Raw genomic sequence first — 22323 nt, 5'->3', positions numbered from 1 at the left:
GACTTCTGGTGATCCACCTGCCTTGGCCTCCCAAAGTGCTGGGATTACAGGCGTGAGCCACCGTGCCCGGCCACTTCATTTTTTAAATGATAATATTTTGTCTACAAGCCTTCTTTGTGTGCCTTTTCAAATCTCCCTGGTTATTTTTGATGGTCTCTTACTCCTTTTTGTTTTTTATTTTTTATTTATTTATTTATTTATTTATTTATTTATTTATTTATTTATTTATTTATTTTGAGGCAGAGTCTGGCTCTGTGGCCCAGGTTGGAGTGCAGTGGTGCAATCTTAGCTCACTACAACCTCCACCTCCTGGGTTCAAGCAATTCTCCTGCCACAGTTTCCCGAGTAGCTGGGATTACAGCAGTGCACCACCAAGCACGGCTGAATTTTTATATTTTAGTAGATACAGGGTTTCACCATGTTGCCCCCAGGATGATCTCAAACTCCTGAGCTCAGGCAATCTGCCTGCCTCAGCCACCCAAAGTGCTAGGGTTACAGGTGTGAGCTGCCATGCCTGGCCTCCTACTCCTTTTAAAATTTAGATTTTCTTTTTATTTTTTTAAGTATGTGTATTTTGTATCTGATAATTCCAATCTGAAATCCTTGGAGATCTTATTCTATTATTTTTTGGTTGTTATTGCTGTTAATGTTTTCCACAGAGTCTTGTTCATTGTGGCATATTTCTTTATGACCTTTATAATTTTGGATTTTGCTCTTTCATTAGCTCGTCTTTACCTTGGGGAATCCTGAGGCTCATGGGTTGAGGTTTTGTTTCTGTGGTCAATATGCGTGTTTGTTTATGGCAGATTTTCCACAGCACTACCAACTAATACTCCTCTAATTGCTTGGCTTAGGTTTTCCCAGACAATGCAAGTAGTAAAAATTCAAACACAAGTCCACGTATTATTAACAGGCTGTGGTTACAAACTTCCAAGTTATCCTTTTTTCTTTCATTCTTACTTTTTTTTTAAGATAGCATCTCACTCTGTTTCCTAGGCTGGAGTGCAATGGTGGTATGGTCATAGCTCACTGCAGTCTTGAACGCCTGGGCTCAAGTGATCGTCCCACCTCAGCCTCCTGAGGAACTTAGACATGTGCTGCCACACCCAGCTAATTTTAAATTATAGAGACGGGGTCTCACTATGTTGCCTTGTCTGGTCTCAGATTTTGGGTTCAAGCCTTCCTCCCGCCTCAGCTTCCCAAAGTACTGGGATTACAGGCGTGAGCCACTGCACTTAACCCCCAAGTTATGCTTTTTTTAATCCCAAAGCACTCAGTTTATTTTTCCAGCTGATGAAAATTTTTTTTCCTAATGCACCTATTTGCTGATTTGTTACCTTTTAGAGCCCAGGGTGGTTTAACAACCCTCATCTCCTTTTAAAGCTCTAGGTTCCTGTTGATACCTCATGGTACTCAGAGCATCTGCATGAACTTCTCATTCTGGTTTTAACCTCTGAGGATTTCCCTTATTTTCTTGTAAGCTTAGCTATGCAATTGGAATCCCCCTGCCCCACCACAGCATTTATTTTGTTTTATACAAAAAGAATTTCAGACTACCCAGTTATCTCTATTGCTGGAAATGAAAATCCTATAGATTCTTGTATGATTTTGAACATTGTTACACTGGATGATTCTGGTTGGGAACCCATAGTAACTGGGCAGGTTTTTATTCCTAGTTCTCTCCACTGTGTTAGACTGCTGGATCATATGCATTTGAGTATGGTGGGAGAGGGTTTAGTTTTCTTAAACCTGTAGAAGAAAATAGTGATAATTTCTAATGTTTCAGATTATGTATAAGTAATGGTATCTTTCTGTATCAGGTAGTAGAACTACAAAATAGATTATCCGAAGAATCAAAGAAAGCAGATAAACTAGATTTTGAATATAAGCGGCTAAAAGAAAAAGTTGACAGTCTTCAAAAAGAAAAGGATGTGAGTATATGTATTAGGCATTTTGGTTTTGAGCACTGCTAAAATTAAGGCATTTATGTTTAATTCATGTTTGGCCACATTAATTTATTTTATTTATGAATTTAAAATTAGAAATCCTGTTTATTTTAAGCTATAGGAGAATTCCATTTGTGTTTCAGAAATAAGGCAAAAAAGTCGAAAGAATATTTTTATAATACTTCATTCAGATTTCTTTTTTATATAGTTATCTTTTCTACCACTGTTGTCTCCTTTACATTGTTCTGCTCATGACTTTCTATACGTTTATGTAGCTTTCTTGTTTTCTGTATGATTAATAGAGGACTTTTTGTTGTTCAGCGTATTTCAAATCTTTTAAAATATTTCTACTTTTCATGATTTATGAATATTTATTATCTTTGTTCTTCAATGTTTTATGTCTAGTGAAAAGAATGTTAAGAAATTAGTTACTAATTGTTAAAGATGGAGTAGACAGTTTTGTTTAACTGTGGATAGCATATTGCCTTGCACATAGTAGATATTCAGTATTGTTAAATGGGAAAAATTGTTTTAATCTTTTCTTCCTTCTATGATCTTTCCATAGAAAAGAAAAAGGTAAAACATGTTCATGTTCACTATTGTTTATCATTCTATTGGGTAAGGCAAAGGCCTCTGATGAATAAATTCTTAAAACGTGAAGCTAACCCCCCTTCATGTTTTTATGTCTCTCCAGAGACTGAGAACAGAAAGGGATTCTCTGAAGGAAACCATTGAAGAGCTTCGTTGTGTACAAGCTCAAGAAGGGCAGCTCACAACTCAAGGTAAAAACGTTTTGGGAGCACAAACCAGATAATTTCTTTCTTTTACTTTTTTCTTTTCTTTCTTTTTTTTTGAAACGGAGTTTCACTCTTATTGCCCAGGCTGGAGTGCAATGGCACAGTCTCCGCTTGCTGTAACCTCTGCTTCCCGGATTCAAGCGGTTCTCCTGCCTCAGCCTTCCAAGTAGTTGGGATTACAGGCACACCACCACACCCAGCTAATTTTTGTATTTTTAGTAGAGACAGGGTTTCACCATGTTGGCCAGAGTGATCTGGAACTCCTGACCTCAGGTGATCCACCCGCCTTGGCTCCCAAAGTGCTGGGATTACAGGCGTGAGCCACCACGCCCAGCCAGATGATTTATTTCTACTAGTATAAATAAAACTATTTGGTTCACTTGAACATGATTGTACCAATAGATAAAAATGAAACATTGGGCCCACTTGCGCTCCTCTTCGCAAAGCCCAGGCTCCAGCGATTGCCTTTTCTTATTGGTCCAATGGTGGTCTGAACCCTCAGTCACTGAGCCAATTTCCAAATCAGTCACACCCGCTTTTTTCAGAGGAACGCGTAAAAGGTGGAGAGGAATCTGAAAAGCAGTTGGTTCGTCTTAGAAAATGGCCAACCCAGACAGTCTGTGCGGCTCCCTTCCATTCTGAGAGTACTGTGTCCCCTTATTTTTGACCTCTAAGCCTTGCGTAAAACAAGCACCCTAAGGAATCGTCCAGCAGTCCAGCTGGCCGTGTGGATGCTGAGTTCCTCCCAAATTGCAGGGCCTGGCTACTGATTGGCCATGAAAGGCCTCCTAGGCCCTCACTGGAGGATCTGAACGCCCCTCCTTGGCGTAGCGACTGGAAGGGGTGGCTCCGGCGAGGACAAGCAGCAGGCTGGGGAGAGTCGGTCACGGGTGGGGCGCACCTAAGAGTGGGAACCTGGGAGGCCGGGCTCTTGAGGGGTTGCGGGGAGGAGAGAGCCCACCTGTTTCGTAACAATGAAAACACCACCAACCCCTCAGCGCCGCCGGGCTGGGACACCTGCCTGACCTGTGTTCCCTTAATGAGGATTCTGTGCTGTTAGGGATTATTTTTATTCCAGCCCTTGACATTTCCGTACTTCATTTCTCAGTCAGCATTGATTTTTAAAACTCCCGGCCTAGTCTCTTGCCGTGGACTCATTCATCCCGCAATTATTTAGCGCCTGCTGTTTGCCAGGCACTGTGTTAGTAGAGTTGGAGATACAAAAATAAATTAGGCAATTGTGGTACAAGATGAAAAGTGCTATAATTGAAACGTGTGCAAGGGCTGGTAGTGACATAAAGGATTTTCCTTGTGGATAGGTTTACCCAGAAAGGCTTCCCAAAGACATAGGATGAGTCAAGAATGAATGATAGGGCTTTAACAGACCCATGAAAAAAAGTGGACGTGACTTCTCCAGCTTTTTAATTAGACAACGCTGCCGTGCTAATTTCTCCAAAGGAGAAACAAAAGTAGTGTAATAGAGATATTCTAATACTTCCCTTAAGATAGATACATATTTTGAGATGGAGTCTCGCTCTGTTGCCAGGCTGGAGTGCAGTGGCGAGATCTTGGCTCCCAGGTTCAAGCGATTCTCCTGCCACAGCCTCCCTAGTAGCTGGGACTACAGGGGTGTGCCACCATGCCCGGCCAATTTTTTGTATTTTTAGTAGAGACAGGGTTTCACTGTGTTAGCCAGGATGGTCTCAATCTCCTGACCGTGTGATCCGCCCACCTCAGCCTCCCAAAGTGCTGAGATTACAGGTGTGAGCCACCGCGCCTGGCCAAGATGTAGATGTAGATGTAGATGTAGATGTAGATGTGTGTGTATATATATGTGTGTGTGTATATATATTTTTTAATCCAAGTGCCATAAAAGATGTTTTAAATCTAATTCCTACTTTGTTGTAAATTGCTTTGGGCAGACAATTTAAGCTTAGTTCCAGCAATGCTATTCAGGTTAGGGGCTGTAAGTGTTTTGTAGAAAAGGGCAAATTTAGGCCAGGCATGGTGGTGACGCCTGTAATCCCAACCCTTGGGGAGTCTGAGGTGGACAGAGGGCTTGAGCTCACAAGTTCAAGAGCAGCCTGGGCAACATAGCAAGACACCCCCCAACAAAAAAAAAATTTTAATTAGCTGGTCATGGTGGCATGTGCCTGTGGGCCCAACTACTCAGGAGACTAAGGCAGGAGTATCACTTGAGCCTGGGAGGCAGAGGCTCCAGTGAGCTGAGGTTGCGCCACTGCATTCCAGCCTGGGCAATAAAAAAAAAAAAAGAAAAAGAAAAGGGCCAATTTAGTAATAGGATAATTTGGCAAGGATGACAGAAACAAAGACTTAATTGCAACTTGAGTTTTTTAAACCTCATCAAGTTTGTGTAAGAATGGTGTTTCTTGGCCAGGCACGGTGGCTCATGCCTGTAATCGCAGCACTTTGAGAGGCTGAGGCGGACAGATCACGAGGTCAGGAGATCAAGACCATCCTGGCTAACATGGTGAAACCCCGTCTCTACTAAAAATACAAAAAATTAGCTGGGCGTGGTGACAGGCACCTGTAGTCCCAGCTTTTTGGGAGGCTGAGGCAGGAGAATGGAGTGAACCCGGGAGGCAGAGCTTGCAGTGAGCTGAGATTGCGCCACTGCACTCCAGCCTAGGGGACAGAGCAAGACAGTCTGAAAAACAAAAAAAACAAAACAAAAAAAGAATGGTGTTTCTTACAGCATGGTGAATAGTGTTAGAATCACCTGGGATGCAGATTCCCAGGTCCACTCATGCCTACAAATCAGGGACTCTGGGGACAAAGTTCAGAAAGGTGAATTTTAAAACAGTGCCCCAGGTGTTTTTTGTGCACATCAATGTTTTAGGCCCTCTGGCATAGGATAATGGAGGCAGATGTAAGGTAAAATTCATTTCCTCACTTTGCATGTTGGGAGAACACATTTATATCTCACCTTTCTGTCATCCCCTTTGTTATCAGTGTGAGATCATACAGTCCTCAAGTATTAATGAAATGACTTACAGAAAAAGTTTTCTTAAATAACACTCTGTTGCCCGACACCCCTTATATAAGCAGAAAGGAGTCTGGGACCTCAGCTTCTAAAATGGGAACCATGCTAAGGATCAAAAAGTGAAGACACTTGGGGACCCCCTGTCTTGCAAATACAACCAACCACAGAAGGGCGTGAGAGTAGTTTCTTGGCTTGCTTGACTTCCTTCTCACTTTCCCTTGGTTGACCCAAAAAGACCCAAAGCTCAATCATTTAGGTGGGCTGATGATTCCATATCATTCGAACTTTCAATCACTAAGAGGAAAAAAAAAAAAAGATGGGTGGAGATATCCCAAAACATATTTAGGTTAACTTTATGGTATGCTTTATTTGATTAAAACACTTAACCATTAGGCTGGGCACAGTGGCTGACGCCTGTGATCCCAGCACTTTGAGAGGCCAAGGCAGGTGGATCACTTGAGGCCAGAAGTTGGAGACCAGTCTGGCCAACATGGCAAAACTCCGCCTCTACTAAAAATAGAAAAATTAGCCAAGCATGGTGGTGCGTGCCTGTAATTCTAGCTACTCAAGAGGCTGAGGCACAAGAATTGCTTGAACCTGGGAGGTGGATGCCACATTGAGCTGAAATAGCACCATTGCACTTCAGCCTGGGCAACAGAGTGAGACTGTCTCCAAAAAAAGAAAACCAAAAAAACCACAACACTTAACCATTAAAGAAGGCCCAAAAAGATTCACAACTTTACACACTTGATCTTAGCCAAGAGGCCGAGAAGTGATAAGATTCACAACTTTAAAAAGAAAATTGGTATGTACCATCATAAACATAAGGTGTCATAAACGTTGAATACCATCATAATGGTCTCTGCTCTGCAGCTTGAGCTAGTAACTAAACTCTCCAAGACTTGGTTTGTTCTGCAAAATGAGAATCATAACTTCTTTCTCTAGAGCCAGATGAAGAGTTTTAGATGCTCTTAGTAAGGCAAAACACTCCCCAATATGTAATTTTTTTTTTTTTTTTTTTTTTGAGACGGAGTCTCGCTCTGTCGCCCAGGCTGGAGTGCAGTGGCCGGATCTCAGCTTACTGCAAGCTCCGCCTCCCGGGTTTACGCCATTCTCCTGCCTCAGCCTCCCAAGTAGCTGGGACTACAGGCGCCCGCCACCTCGCCCAGCTAGTTTTTTGTATTTTTTTAGTAGAGACGGGGTTTCACCATGTTAGCCAGGATGGTCTCGATCTCCTGACCTCGTGATCCGCCCGTCTCGGCCTCCCAAAGTGCTGGGGATTACAGGCTTGAGCCACCGCGCCCAGCCCCCAATATGTAATTTTAAATGAAAACAGTATTAAATATAATATAGAAAAAGTTGTGCTGTATTAAATGTGATACAGAAAAGTTGGCTGTAATACTCTGATATCCTTTCTTAAGAAGATATCAGATAACCATTTTCTTTTTTCTTTTTTTGAGACAGAGTCTCGGTCTTATCACCCAGACTGGAGTGTTTTTAAGATGAAGTCTTGCTCTTGTCCCCCAGGCTGGAGTGCAATGGTGCAATCTAAGCTCAGTGCAACCTCCGCCTCCCAGTTTCAAGCAATTCTCCTGCCTTAGCCTCCCGAGTACCTGGGATTACAGGTGACTGCCACCACGACCAGCTACATTTTGTATGTTTAGTAGAGACAGGGTTTCACCATGTTGGCCAGGCTGGTCTCGAACTCCTGACCTCAGGTGATCCACCCACCTCGGCCTCTCAAAGTGCTGGGATTACAGGCGTGAGCCACCACACCCGGCCACTTTTTGCATTTTTAATAGAGAAGGAGTTTCATCGTGCTGACCAGGCTGATCTTGAACTCCTGGCCTCAGGTGATCTGCCCTCCATGACCTCCCAAAGTGCTGGGATTACAGGTGTGTTCCACTGCGCCCGACCAGATAACCATTTACTCTTGACAAATTAGGGTGACCTAGTTTTGTTGGTGCCCTAAGATCACACCTAGTGGCAGGTAATTTAATGTTGCACACTTAACACAATTATTTCAAATATTAAATAGAATATGTGCCAGGCATGGTGGCTCGTGCCTGTAATCCCAGCACTTTGGGAGGGCAAGGAAGTAAGATTTCTTGAGTCCAGGAGCTTGAGTTCAGCCTGGCCAACACATTGAGATTCCATCTGTCTCTAAATATGTATTATTACAAAAATAAAAATAATGACTGGGTGCAATGGCTCATACCTGTAGTCCCAGCTACTTGGAAGGCTCGGGTGGGAGGATCACTTGAGCCCAGGAGTTTGAGGTTACAGTGAGCCAAAACTGTGCCACTTCACTCCAGCATGGGTGACAGCGAGACCCTGTTTCTAAAAGAAAATGATAATTTTCTTTTAAGTACATCAGACTTCCTAAAGCAGTGATTTTTTTTCAACTAAGAAAAGTTGAGTAGGTGTCAATCCGTTAAGGAACTTAGATCCTAAGGAGAAAACTGCTCTTTCTCCCAGGAAAAGAACCACACTTGGCTCAAGGTTTACCCCACCCACTCCTTTGTCATCAGCTGGGGATGGTGGAGGCCAATGGATCGCTTGTTTGGCTTCACAGTTCACTCCCAGACTAGTAACCAGCCTGTGGCTTTTCAGTTACCTGAAACTGGAATTTGTCTTTTCCTCTGACTACAACATTTTTTTTTCCCTTCTCCTCTCTTTCATTTCACCTCCTTGCTCTCTCTCTGTTGTCTTATTAATCAACTCTCTTCTTGCTTCATTTTCCAGTTTACCCAGCTGCACAGAAACCATTTTCATTTTGTTCTCACCACCACTCCCCTTCTTTATTCTCTTGACCTGTTTCTAGCTTGTCAAACCCTAATTGAGATATCCTATTTTTTTTTCTCTATTCCAGATTACCAAGGACAATTTAAGGAAATTATTATGTATCTTTCTTGTTTTCACCAAAAATACATCGTTTGTGATTATAACTGCATCCTCATTGCTGCCTCGCAGTTCTTTCAGATATCTCTAAGCATCTCTACATGAGTTTTGTTTTTTCTTTTTCTTTTTTTTTTTTTTTGAGATGGAATTTTGCTCTTTTTGCCCAGGCTGGAGCACAATGGTGTGATCTCGGCCCATTGCAACCTCCGCCTCCCGGGTTCAGTGATTCTCCTGCCTCAGCCTCCAGAGTAGCTGGAATTACAGGCGCCCGCCACCATACTCAGCTAATTTTTTGTATTTTTAGTAGAGACAGGGTTTCACCATGTTGACCAGGCTGGTCTTGAACTCCTGACCTCAGATGATCCACCTGCGTTGGCCTCCCAGTGTGCTGGGATTACAGGCATGAGCCACTGCACCCAGCCTCTACATGAGTTTTTATGCAATTTTCAGAATCTCGGCGCGAGCGCAGGTGGCTCAAGCCCTGTAATCCGCAAGCACTTTGGGAGGGCCGAGACGGGCGGATCACAAGGCTCAGGAAATCAAGACGCATCCTGGCTAACCCCGTGAAACCCCCGTCTCGTACCTAAAAAATAACTAGCGGGGCGAGGTGGCGGGCACCTGTAGTCCCAGCTACACTCGGCCGAGGCTGAGGGGCAAGGAGAATGGCATCAAACGCCGGGAGGCCGGAAAGCCTTGCAGTGAGCTGAGATCCGGACCACCCTGCACTCAGCCTGGGCGCAGAGTGAGAGCTGTGGTCTCAAAAAAAAAAAAAAAAAAAAAAAAAAAAAAACTCACCTGAAGTTTAACCCTTTTTCTCTCAGCTCTGATATAATCAAGAAACCATAAGCCCTTTCATGTAAACTATCACATGTGTTTCTTTGCACCTATAAACCTATATGTTTTAACCTTGCTGCTATAGTTTGAATGTCCCCTCTGAAACTCATGTTGAAAGTTAATACCCAATGTGGTAGTTTTGAGAGGTGGGGCCTTCAAGAGGTGATTAAAGCATGAGGACTCTGCCCTCAGGGATGGATTAATGCATACATGGATTAATATGTTAATGGAGTAATGCGTTGTCATGGGAGTGGTACTGGTTGCTTTATAAGAAAAAGAGGGCCTGGTGCGGTGGCTCAGGCCTGTAATCCCAGCACTTTGAAAGGCCCAAGGTGGGTGGATCTCCTGAGGTCAGGAGTTTGAGACCAGCTTGGCTGACGTGGCAAAAACTGGTCTCTACTAAAAATACAAGGATTAGCTGGGTGTGGAGATGGGCGCCTGTAATCCCAGTTACTGGGGAGGCTGAGGCAGGAGAATCACTTGAACCTGAGAGGCCGGAGGTTGCAGTTAACCAAGATCATGCCACTGTATTCCAGCCTGGATGACAAGAGTGAAACTCCTCAATAAAAAGAAAAAGAGACCTGAGCGAACAAGTGAGCATGCTCAACCCCCTCACCATGTGATGCCCTGTGTTGCATCGGGACTCTGCAGAAAGTCCCCACCAGCAGGCAGGCTCTTACCAGATGTGCCCCCTCAGTCTTGGACTTCTCAGCCACTAGAATTGTAAATAATAATTTTATTTTTTATTTTATTTTTTTTTTTGAGATGAGGTCTCACTCGTTTACCCAAGCTGGGATGCAGTGGCATGATCTGGCCTCTGCCTCCTGGGCTCAAGTGATCCTCCCACCTCAATCTCCCAAGTAGCTGGGAATACAGGCATGCACCACGATGCCCACCTAATTTTTTGTATTTTTGGTGGAGATGGTGTCTCACCATGTTGCTCAGGCTGGTCTCAAACTCCTGAGCCCAATTGATCAACCCACCTCGCCCTCCCAAAGTGCTGGGGTTACAGGCATGAGTCACCACAGCCAGCCAAAAATAGTGTTCTTATAAATTACTCAGTTTCGGTTCTGTTATAATCAACAGAAAAAGGATTAGGACACCCTCTTTGTTTATGTATCCTTTGACCTAGCACTTTTGCTCTACAAATTAAATTTACCCTAATGAATTAAAGCATTTTTCTAAAAGTGAGATTTTGAAACAGCCTGAAAGTTCAGCAATACAGGAATAGTATTCTTATTCAATTGTATACAGTAGAGCCATTTAAAAGAATAAGGTGGCCAGGTGTGGTGGCTTACACCTTTAATCCCAGCACTTTGGGAGACTGAGTGGGGAAGATTGCCTCAGGTCAGGAGTTGGAGACCAGCCTGGCCAACGTGGTGAAACCCTGTCTCTACTAAAAATGCAAAAATTAGCTGGGCATGCTGGCAGGTGCCTGTAATCCCAGCTACTTGGCAGGCTGAGGTAGGAGAGTTGCTTGAACCCAGGAGACAGGTTGCAGTGAGCCAAGACCATGCCACTACACTCCAACCTGGGCGACAAAGTGAGACTCCATCTCAAAAAAAAAAAATAATAAATAAGGAATATTTTTTATACACCTGACAGAGAGAAATATGTGTGTTACATCATTACATTTAAAAAGTAAGGCTGGGCACAGTGGCTCACGCCTGTAATCCCAGCACTTTGGGAGGCTGAGGTGGGAGGATCACCTGAAGTCAGGAGTTCAAGACCAGCCTGGCCACCATGGTGAAACCCCATCTCTTCTAGAAATACAAAAAATTAGTTGGGTGGGCACCTGTAATCCCAGCTACTCAGGAGGCTGAGACAAAAGAATTGCCCGACCCCAGGAGGCAGAGGTTGCAGTGAGCTGAGATCACGCCATTGCATTCTAGCCTGGGCAACAGAGTAAGACTCCATCTCAAAAAAAAAAAAAAAAAAAAAAGTAGAATAGAATAGAGGTTACCAGGGGATAGGGGAGGGAGGAATAGGGAATTACTGCTTAATGGTTACAGAGTTCGTGATTTGGATGATGAAAAAGTTTTGAAAATACGTAGCATTGATGGTTACACAACATTGTGAATATACTGAATGCCATTCTATTGTATACTTAATAATACTTAAAATGGTATTTTTATTAAGACCACACTTAATAATATTTTAAGACCACTGTGACACGGTCCTTTACTTGAAAATTATTTTTGCTGTTAAAATTAATGCTCAAAGTAGGGTTTCATATCGAAAGTTGTATAACTGTGTTTTCAATTAGCCTTATATTTATGTTTGTATATTTACAGGGTTAATGCCTCTTGGAAGTCAGGAGTCTTCAGACAGTCTAGCAGCAGAGATTGTTACACCTGAAATCAGGTAAGGAGATTGTAGTGTTCACATTTACACTGCACAGTATTCCTGGAGAAAACATATGTACAATATGAAGAAGATCATTTCCTTATTCTTTCTAACCAACATTTTCAACATGAACTCTGTTAAATTTTTATGTTTTCAACATGTTAGAAGCTTTCTTCTGCTGGCCCTATGGAAAATTGATTTGCTCACTTCAATAAGACAATCTTTCACACATACAAAGCCAATTATTATGTCCTAACCTTGAGTATCCTCAGCAGACATAAAGCACTGAAGACATTTGGCCTGTAGACAATAGTTGTGCTTAGCTATCAGCATGCAAAATTATTAGTTATTAAGATTTGTCTGCTAACCGGCTGGGCTTGGTGGCTAACACCTGTAATCCCAGCACTTTGGGAGGCTGAGGTGGGCAGACACAAGTTCAGGAAATCGAGACCATCCTAGCTAACATGGTGAAACCCTGTCTCTACTAAAAATACAAAAAATTAGCCAGGCGTGGTGGCGGGCACCTGTAATCCCAGGTACTCTCCTGCCCAGGAGGCTGAGGCAGGAGAATGATGTGAACCCAGGAGGCAGAGCCTGCAGTGAGCTGAGGTTGTGCCTGGGGGACAGAGCAAGACTCTGTCTCAAAAAAAAAAAAAAAAAAAAGATTTATCTGCTAACCACATGGAAAGGTCTGGGAAAGATATAATGCTATAGACAGGAGGAAATGACTCCCCATCTTAACTACTCTTCCCTCAATCATACCTTATATTTTTTATTCATAGTATTTTTAAAATTCCATTTATTTATTTATTTAGAAGCAAGGTCTTACTCTGTCACCCAGGCTGGAGTACAGTGGCGTGGTCACAGCTCACTGCAGCCTCGACCTTCTGGGCTCAAGCAATCTTCCTACCTCAGCCTGCTTAGTAGCTAGGATCTCAGGCGCATGCCACCACGCCTGGCTATTTTTTGTAGAGACCAGGTTTTGTCATGTTTCCCAGGCTGGTCTTGAACTCCTTGAGCTGAAGTAATCCGCCCGCCTTGCCCTCCCAAAGTGCTGGGATTACAGGTGTAAACCACCGCACCCAGCCAGTTTCATTTATTTTTATGCATAACTAGCTTCATGTATAAAAATGAAAAATAAGTGAGGGAGACACCAAGTGTCCATTAAAAGGAGACTGATTAATTCTGAATATTGCTTTTACCTTTTGGGGCCTATTTGCCTCTTTTAAAATGGACACTGGCCTTGCTTCTTCATAAACTTCCTTGGTGGATATTAAATAACAGTTGTGTAAGGGTTTCATACACTGTAAAAGTTGAAATAAGCTTTCAAATACTTGTTGAATAAATGGAAACAATTTGTAGTTGTTGGTTAACATTTGTTTAAGAAGGACAAAAGGGCCAGGCGCAGTGGCTCACTCCTGTAATCCTAGCACCTTGGGAGGTCAAGGTGGGTGGATCACCTGAGGTCAGAGTTCAAGACCAGCCTGACCAACATGGCGAAACCCTGTCTCTACTAAAAAAATACAAAATTAGCTGGGTTTGGTGATGCATGCCTGTAATCTCAGCTACTCAGGAGGGTGAGGTTGCACTGAGCCGAGATCGCACCATTGCTCTCCAGTCTGGGCAACAAGAGCAAAAGTCCATCTCAAAAAAAAAAAGAAGAAGAAGTACAAACAAAAGGCGTATAAGGCAGCACCAAGTCTGGAAGTATCTTGTGTACCTTTTTCTTTTTTGCCATCTGATATGCTACTTTATAATTGAACTAATAAGATTTGTTGAATAAATAAACACATATTTATGAACGTTTATAAATAAGTGGTTATGTCCAAAACAACTCACAATTTTTAAGGAAACGTATTGGTAATACAGTTGGTTTTTTAAACTAGGAACAATGATAGGTCAGGTGCGGTGGCTCACATGTGTAATGCCAGTGCTCTGGAGGCCAGGGCAGGCGGATCACTTGAGGCCGGGAGTTCGAGACCATCCTGGCCAACATGGCAAAACCCTGTCTCTACTAAAAATACAAAAAAAATTAGCTGGGCATGCTAGCACATGCCTGTAATCCCAGGTACTCAGGAGGCTGAGGCACGAGAATCATTTGAACCTACGAGGCAGGGTTGCAGTGATCTTAGATGGCGCCACAGCACTCCAGCATGGGTGACAGCTAGATTCTGTCTGCAAAAAAAAAAAAAAAAAAAAAAAAAAAAAAGAGCGATGATAAAGATTCAGCAAATAGGGCTTTTCTGAGTATGACCAGATACAGATTAAAATATGCTGTGTGTCCAGAAGACAACTATCAAGGAAAAATGATAAACTGGGATGAAAATTTTACATGTTTTAGACGATGGGTTAATATTTGATACTTTTTATTGAGTTAGAGGTGTGGACAAATTGGAAATCTCATAAACTAAAGGCAAAGGCAAAAGGTTAAAGTGGTACAACCTTTCTTTTGAGGAGATTGGCAGGATGTGTCTGTTGTCTAAAAGTACACCTATCTTTTGATCCAAAAATTACTTTTCTGGGAGTTAATCCTGAGGAAATAACCAATGATATACAGAAAAGTATATTTATAAGGCTAATCTTATTACCTTGTTAAAGCTCAAAATTGGTAGCAATCTGAATGCCCAATAATTGGGTGTTTATTAAATAAGTAACGATTTTAATGCCATGTCATTTAAAATATCCAAGTATATTTAATGATATAAAAAGATTGTGAAATTTTAGGTGTAAATAGCAGGTACCGATGTAATTTGTACTTTGTGATCCCTTTTGAAAAATGTTTGCATGTGAGTATATGTGCATAGAATTAGAAGGCTATATTTCAGCAGTAGTCATTTTGCACTATAGTTATGGAGAGTTTATATTTTCTTTTCATTTATCTTCCTTACACACTGTGTGTTTACTTTGTAACTGAAAAATATAAAGTCCCTATTGCCCATACTGAGGCAGAAGAATTGCTTGAACCCAGGAGGCGGGAGTTGCAGTGAGCCGAGATCGTGCCACTGCACTTCAGCCTGGGTGACAGAGAGAGACCCCATCTCAAAAAAAAAACAAGAAAGTCGCTGTTGCCCATAATAGAATACATCAAATTCTAAATAGTTGCTTGAATTAGATCACAGATTTGGTTCATCTTTTCAGTAGCAAAAGTAAAAGATTTATTATATTTATAAAATAAGAGCAATGCGTGTGTGTGCGTGTTTCTTTCTTTCTTTGATTTTTCTTTATCCACAATAAGCTTTTCCACAGCTTTTCATAGTATTTGGTATCTGTTCATACTGTCTTCATGGGGTCCCCTAAAGATGACCCTGTGTAAAGAAAAGAATGAATTCTATCTTCAACAAGTATGTCTTCATATGAACTAACGTTTTAATTATATTGTCCCTGCAGTAAATATGGTGGCAAGTTCTGTATGGATACTGTTTTTAATATCCCTTAATGTAAGCTTTTGGCATATACAGAGTCCAAAACAGTGCAGTCCAGTAACCTGATTGTAATGATCTGGCTTGTTTCAAGAATTTAATTTTACATATTACAGGAATGGGTAGACTGAATGTCTTGAAGTGATTCTTTTTTTGAGTCGGAGTCTTGCTCTGTCGCCCGGGCTGGAGTGCAGTGGCCGGATCTCAGCTCACTGCAAGCTCCGCCTCCCGGGTTTATGCCATTCTCCTGCCTCAGCCTCCGGAGTAGCTGGGACTACAGGCGCCCGCCACCTCGCCCAGCTAGTTTTTTGTATTTTAGTAGAGACGGGGTTTCACCATGTTAGCCACGATGGTCTCGATCTCCTGACCTCGTGATCCACCCGTCTCGGCCTCCCAAAGTGCTGGGATTACAGGCTTGAGCCACCGCGCCCGGCTTGAAGTGATTCTTGTCGGATATAATATCTTGCCACCAAATGGTTGATAATTTAAGAGCATAGCACTAGAGATTGTGTTCTCTAATAAGAATCAAATAACAAATAAATAAATGCATTCATAGTTTAAATATTTAAATCAGGGAAGAAATAGGATTTTGAAATCATGTTTATTACAAATCATTGTATTTAGAGACTGTATTATTTCTATAAAGAAAATATTTAAAACCTTAAATGTAATGTCTTTGCCAGCTATAATAGCTGAATTTGTTGTACTTTATTTTTCATTTCTGTTCTGGTATTAAATTTGTAAGAGTGCTTAGCTAGATTTGATACCTGTGTTGTATACTGATGCACCAAATGACTGTGTATATAATATTTAGTTTTTATTTTGTTCATTCAGGGAGAAACTTATTCGTCTTCAGCATGAGAATAAGATGTTAAAGCTTAACCAAGAAGGTTCGGACAATGAAAAAATAGCCTTATTGCAGAGCCTTCTAGATGATGCAAATCTACGCAAGAATGAACTGGAGACAGAGAATAGGTAGAGTATTAGAGGTGACTGCATCTGGCTATAAGTTTTCCCTATTTGCCTTGATTCTGAATCCCTTAAACAAAAAACTGGAAAGGCATGGTGGCTCACACCTGTAATCCCAGCACTTTGGGAGGCCGAGGAGGGCAGATCGCTTGAGCTCAGGAGTTCGAGACCAGCCTGGGCAACATGGTGAATGAAACTCCATCTCTACAAAAAATGCAAAGTTAGCCAGGCATGGTGGTGCATGCCTGTGGTCCCAGCTACTCAGGAGGCAGAGGTAGAAAGATCATTTGAGCCCAGGAGGTGGAGGTTGCAGTAAGCCAAGATCACACCACTGCACTCCAGCTTGGGCAATAGAGCAAAAGTCTGTCTCAAAAACAGAAAACACACACACACACACAAAACAAAACAAAAAAACCAACAACAAAGATCTGAATTGTAGTTTGAAAAATGGCCATGTGCTGTTCTCTTTCCCTTTAAGAGAACTTGAATCCATTTCTCCACTTTTGGGCAGACTTGCCAAAAAACATTGGGCTTTTTTAGAATGGTAGTGTCCTTTTTACTTCTTCATGCAAAATGATACTGGAGCTCTACCATTTACCCTTTCTAATCACTAATTAAAACTAGAGGATTTTTAAAAATCTGATAATTTAGTCTTTCACAAGAATTACAATTCACAGTTGTTGTTGGGCTAATAGAGTTTACCATTTCCACAGGAGTGTGTTGGAGCTCTGTTGGTGTGGGGAGAGCAGTAGCTCCCTTGTAATTGGATTGACAAAGCATTTTTCTTCTAATCTGTTATTTATTGTGACCCTAAAAGGAACTAATTCATCTTAGGAACAACTGACTTATTTTGAAAGTTTAGAATCTGCAAAATTGCTGTGACAGTTGTACACATCCTACCCTTCTTCCTGTAGCTTTACATTTTAAAGCTACTGAGATAGAATCAACAGTGTAAATCAGTATAAATGCTAGAGTGATTATAAGAGCACCATCAAGCATAAACAGAAGGAGAAAATTTTACATCAACTCTTAGGAGTCTAGAGAATGAGGGATTTTTTAAAGTACTCAGAAAAAGTGGGAAATGGAGACAGTGGAACGGGGGAGATTGCAGGAGCAACTGGCGGGCGGACAGTCCCTCTGGTGCAAGTGTCTTGATGTTTGCCTCATTCATCCTTTGCCTCTGGGTTGTATTTTAGTCAGGAAAGTCTCTCCCTACCCTGATATTTTTTTAGTGAGAAAACACCCACAACTTTCTTCATACTGCTTTGCATTGTTTCTCACAGGCTTTATAATTATTGCTCTTTTTCCCAGAGACAGGACAGCCAATTGTCATTTATACAGTGTCCATGTCTGTGGATGTCTAATCACCACCGAAGTTCCTGTGTGACTTACTGCTGGGTACAACTTACTGTTGTGATTGTTTCTTAAATTACAACACCGATGATGAATAACTTAGATTATGGTTGACTATGATCTATAATGATAATAACAGGTAATATTTACTAAGCACCTGTTTGTCTCAGGCATTGTGCTGGGTGTCTTAAATATGCTTTCTTACTTTATGAAAGTTTTACAGATAAGGGAACTCAGACTCAGACCCTGACTGCCTGACTCCAAAGCCTCCATACCTAATCCATACCCTCTTTCTTGCCAATTTATCTTCTACTATGTTTGCACAATATTTATTCCTTTTCCTGTCTTCCTCTCACAGGATGTTTTTTGTCCTAAGTGACTTACCCTAAGTTTGTTCTTACTGATTTTAATGAGTATTTATATTACCTTGACTCTAGCTTAATATCCTACTAGTTTACAACATTGGGTCCCACTGAGTCTGTTACAGTTTGCTCACTCCCCATGTATATCACCTGTCAGAAAGCAAAGTCTGTCGTAGACCTCTAAAGTCCTTTCCAATTAGTTTTCCCAAGAGCGAGCACTTTAGCATGTCTGTAATACCTGCCGGTCCTCAAACAATATTAGAAGAGGGTGGAGGGTTGAGAAGGAAGCCACATCAGGATTCCCCAGGAATTCTGCCAAAGTAGACCTGGTCTTGTTTCTGTACCTCTCAGAGTGTACTATCATCTCAGGTGCACCCGCTCCCTGCATCCCACAGCTGTATGTATTCAGCAATTAGACTTTGATTAAAATGTTAACTATCTCAATCCCTGAAGTGGGAGAAAGAAGGTAGAGGCAATTCACATCGATAGAATACCTGCAACGTGCAGGGGCTCTGCTAGGCACACTTTAGTCTTTTAAACAACCCCATGAGGTAGGCATCATAATCCTCATTTATTTTGTAGATGAACTGTTTATTTTTTTTATTTTTGTGGGTACATAGTAGGTATATATATTTATGAGTTACATGAGATTGTTTGATACAGGCATGCAGTGCATAATAATCATATTAGAGTAAATGGTGTATCCATCCTCTCAAGCATTTATCATTTATGTTATGAACAATCCCATTATACTCTTTAGTTATTTTTAAATGTACAATTACATTAATTATTACTATAGTCACTTTGTTGTGCTAGCAAATACTAGGTCTTATTCATTCTTTCTATTTTTATGTGCCCATTAACCTCTTCCCACTACCTTTCCCAGCTTTTGGTAACCATCCTTCTACTTTCAAGCTCCATGAATTTAATTTTTTTAATTTTTAGCTCCCACAAATAAGTGAGAGCATGTGAAGTTTGTCTTCCTGTGCCTGTTACTTCACTTAACATAATGACCTTCAGTTTCATGCATGTTTTTGCAAATGATAGGATTTCATTCTTTTTTATGGCTAAATAGTGCTACATTGTCTTTTACATCTACATATACCACATTTTCTGTGCCTATTAATTTTTTTATTTTATTTTATTTTTTTGAGACAGGATCTCACTCTGTCGCCCAGGCTGGAGTGCAGTGGTATGATCACAGCTCAACCTCCCAGGCTCAAGCTATCCTTCCATGTCAGCCTCTGAGTAGCTGGGACTATAGGTGCACACCACCATGCCTGGCTGATTTTTTAATTTTCTGGAGAGACAGGATCTCCCTGTGTTGCCCAGGCTGGTTTCAAACTCCTGGACTCAAGGGATCCTCCCATCTCAGCATCCCAAAGTGCTGGCATCATAGGCATGAACCACCATGTCCAGCCTCTTTTGAGAAATAAATATCTGTTTAGAATAAATATCTGTTTAGATCTTTTGTCTTTTTTTTGAGGATCTCACTCCTTCACCCAGGCTGGAGTGCAGTGGCACAATCACAGCTCACTGCTGCCTTGACAGCCCGGGCTCAAGTGATCCTCCCACCTCATCTTCCAAGTGACTAAGATTACAGGCATGTGCCACCATGCCCAGGTAATTTTTTCTATTTTTTTTTTTTGTAGAGATGGGTTTTTGCCATGTTGCCCAGGCTAGTCTTAAACACCTGGGCTCAAGCAGTCCACCTACCTTAGCCTCCCAAAGTGCTGGGATTACAGGGATGAGACACCATGCCCAGCCCTCCTTGTGCCTATTTTAAAAATTGAGTTATTAGAGTTTTTCCTGTAGAGTTGTTTGAGCTCCTTATATATTCTGGTTAGTCATCCCTTGTGAGATGGGGAGTTTGCATGTATTTTCACCCATTCTGTTGGTTGTCTCTCACTTTGTTGGTTGTTTCCTTTGCTGTGCAGAAGCTTTTTAATTTGATATGATCCCATTTGTTCCTTTTTGCTTTGGTTCCCTGGGCTTATGGAGCATTACTCAAGAAATCTTTGTCCACACCAATGTCCGGGGAGCGTTTCTCCAGTTTCATTTTATTATTTTCAGGTCTTAGATTTAAATCTTTGATCCATTTTGATTGGATTTTTGTATACTGCAAGAGATAGGGGGTCTAGTTTCATTATTTTGCATAATGATATCTAGTACCATTTATTGAAGAGACTGCCCTTTCCCCAGAGTAAGTTCTTGGCATATTTGTTAAAATAAGTTCACTGTAGATGTATAGATTTATCTCTGACTTCTCTATTCTGTTCCACTGGTCTGTGTGTCTGTTTTTATGTAAGTGCCATGCTGTTTTGGTTACTATAGCTCTGTAATATAATTTGAAGTCAGGTAACATGATTCCTCCAGTTTTGTTCTTTTTGCTTAGAATAGCTTTGGTTATTCTGGGTAGTTTGTGGTTCTGTATAGAATTTAGGATTGTTTTTTCTATTTCTGTGAAGAATATCATTGGTATTTTGATAGAGATTATTTTGAATCTATAGATAGCTTTGGGTAGTATGGATTTTTGTTGTTGTTGTTGTTTGTTTTTTGAGTTGGAGTCTGTCTCTGTCACCCAGGCTGGAGTGCACTGGCACTATCTCAGCTCATTGCAACCTCCAGCTCCCAGGTTCAAGCGATTCTCTTGCCTCAGCCTCCTGAGTAGTTGGGACTACAGGCATGAGCCACCACACCCAGTTAATTTTTGTATTTTTAGTAGAGACAGGGTTTTGCCTTGTTGGCCAGGCTGGTCTCGAACTCCTGACCTCAGGTGATCTGCCCACCTCAGCCTTCCAAAGTGCTGGGATTACAGGCATGAGCCACCATGCCTGGCCAACAATAGGCCAAAGTATGGCACTTGGACATACTGAGTACTTTGTTGTTGTTGTTGTTGTTGTCTTTCCTTTCAGTGGAGAACTGGGTCTCGCTAAATTGCCCAGGCAGGTCTCACACTCCTGGGCTCAAGCTATCCGCCTACCTCTGCCTGCCTAAGAGCTAGGATTACCGGTGTGAGCCACTGCACCCAGCATGGACATTTTAACAATACTGATTCTTCTAATTCATGAACATAGAATATCTTTCCATTATTTTGTGTCTTCAGTTTCTTGCATCAGTGTTTTATAGTTTTAATTGTAGAGATCATTCACTTCTTTGCTTAATTCCTAGGTATTTTATTTTAGCTGTAGTGATCATAAATGGGATTCTTGATTTCTTTTTCAGATTGTTTGCTGTTGGCCTATATAAGTGTTACTGATTTTTGTCTGGGCCTGGTGTTTCATGCCTGTAATCCCAGTACTTTGGGAGGCTGAGGCAGGTAGATCACGAGTTCAGGAGATCAAGACCATCCCGTCTAACACAGTGAAACCCTGTCTCTACTAAAAATACAAAAAATTAGCCAGGCGTGGTGGCGGGCACCTATAGTCCCAGCTGCTCGGGAGGCTGAAGCAGGAGAATTGCATGAACCCGGGAGGCGCAGCTTGTAGTGAGCTGAGATCGTGCCACTGCACTCCAGCCTGGGCGACAGAGTGAGACTGTGTCTCAAAAAAAAAAGAAAGAAAGAAAGGTTACTGATTTTTGGCCAGGTGTGACTCTTGCCTGTAATCCCAGCACTTTGGGAGACTGAGGTGGGCGGATTAAGACCATCCTGACCAACACGATGAAGCCCGGCTCTACTAAAAATACAAAAATTAGCCGGGTGTGGTGGTGCATGCCTGGTAGCCCCAGCTACTCAGGGGGCTGAGGCAGGAGAACTGCTTGAACCCAGGAGGCGGAGGTTGCAGTGAGCCAAGATCATGCCACTGCCCTGCAGCCTGGCCACAGAGTGAGACCCCGTCTCCAAAAAAAAAAAAAAAAAAAAGTTACTGATTTTGTATGTTGATTTGTAATTTGACTTCTTCCTTTCTTAATTAGATGTCCTTTATTTATTTCTCTTGTCTGATTGCTCTAGCTAGGACTTCTGGTACTGTGTTCAATAACAGGATGATAGTGAGCATCCTTGTCCTGTTCCTGATCTTAGAGGAAAGACTTTTAGTTTTCCCCATTCAGTATGATACTAGCTATGGGTCTTTCGTATGTAACTTTTATTACATTGAGTTATGTTCTTTTTATACCCAGTTGTTTGAGGTATTTATATAGATTGTTGAATTTTATCAAATGCTTTTTCAACATCAATTGAAATGATCATATGGTTTTTGTCCTTTATTCTGTTGATATAATGTGTCACATTAGTTGGTATGAGGATGTTGAACCCTCCTTGCATACCTGGGATCAATCCCATTTGGTCATAATAAATGGTCTTTTTAATGTGTTGTTGAATTTGGTTTGCAGTATTTTATTGAGGATTTTTGCATCAATATTCATGAGTTATATTGGCCTATACATATATAT

General features: G+C 41.6%; 1 protein-coding gene across 3 annotated transcripts in view; it reads left to right on the top strand.

Moving 5' to 3' along the window:
- The window catches only part of LOC108534356 (protein Hook homolog 3-like), a 149724-nt gene that overhangs the window by 33075 nt on the left and 94326 nt on the right, over positions 1–22323 (top strand). For all 3 annotated transcript variants that reach the window (XM_017879662.1, XM_017879661.1, XM_017879663.1), the window contains 4 exons: positions 1821–1931; positions 2641–2728; positions 11777–11846; positions 16082–16222. In XM_017879662.1, the coding sequence (XP_017735151.1) occupies positions 1821–1931; positions 2641–2728; positions 11777–11846; positions 16082–16222 (410 nt within the window). The remainder of the gene's footprint in view (positions 1–1820; positions 1932–2640; positions 2729–11776; positions 11847–16081; positions 16223–22323) is intronic.

This window comes from Rhinopithecus bieti, unplaced genomic scaffold, assembly GCF_001698545.2.
Source record: "Rhinopithecus bieti isolate Rb0 unplaced genomic scaffold, ASM169854v2 scaffold_12127, whole genome shotgun sequence".
In the NCBI taxonomy this organism is placed as follows: domain Eukaryota; kingdom Metazoa; phylum Chordata; class Mammalia; order Primates; family Cercopithecidae; genus Rhinopithecus; species Rhinopithecus bieti.
The sequence above is the reverse complement of the archived record's forward strand: the minus strand, read 5'-3'. Positions and strand labels throughout refer to the sequence as shown.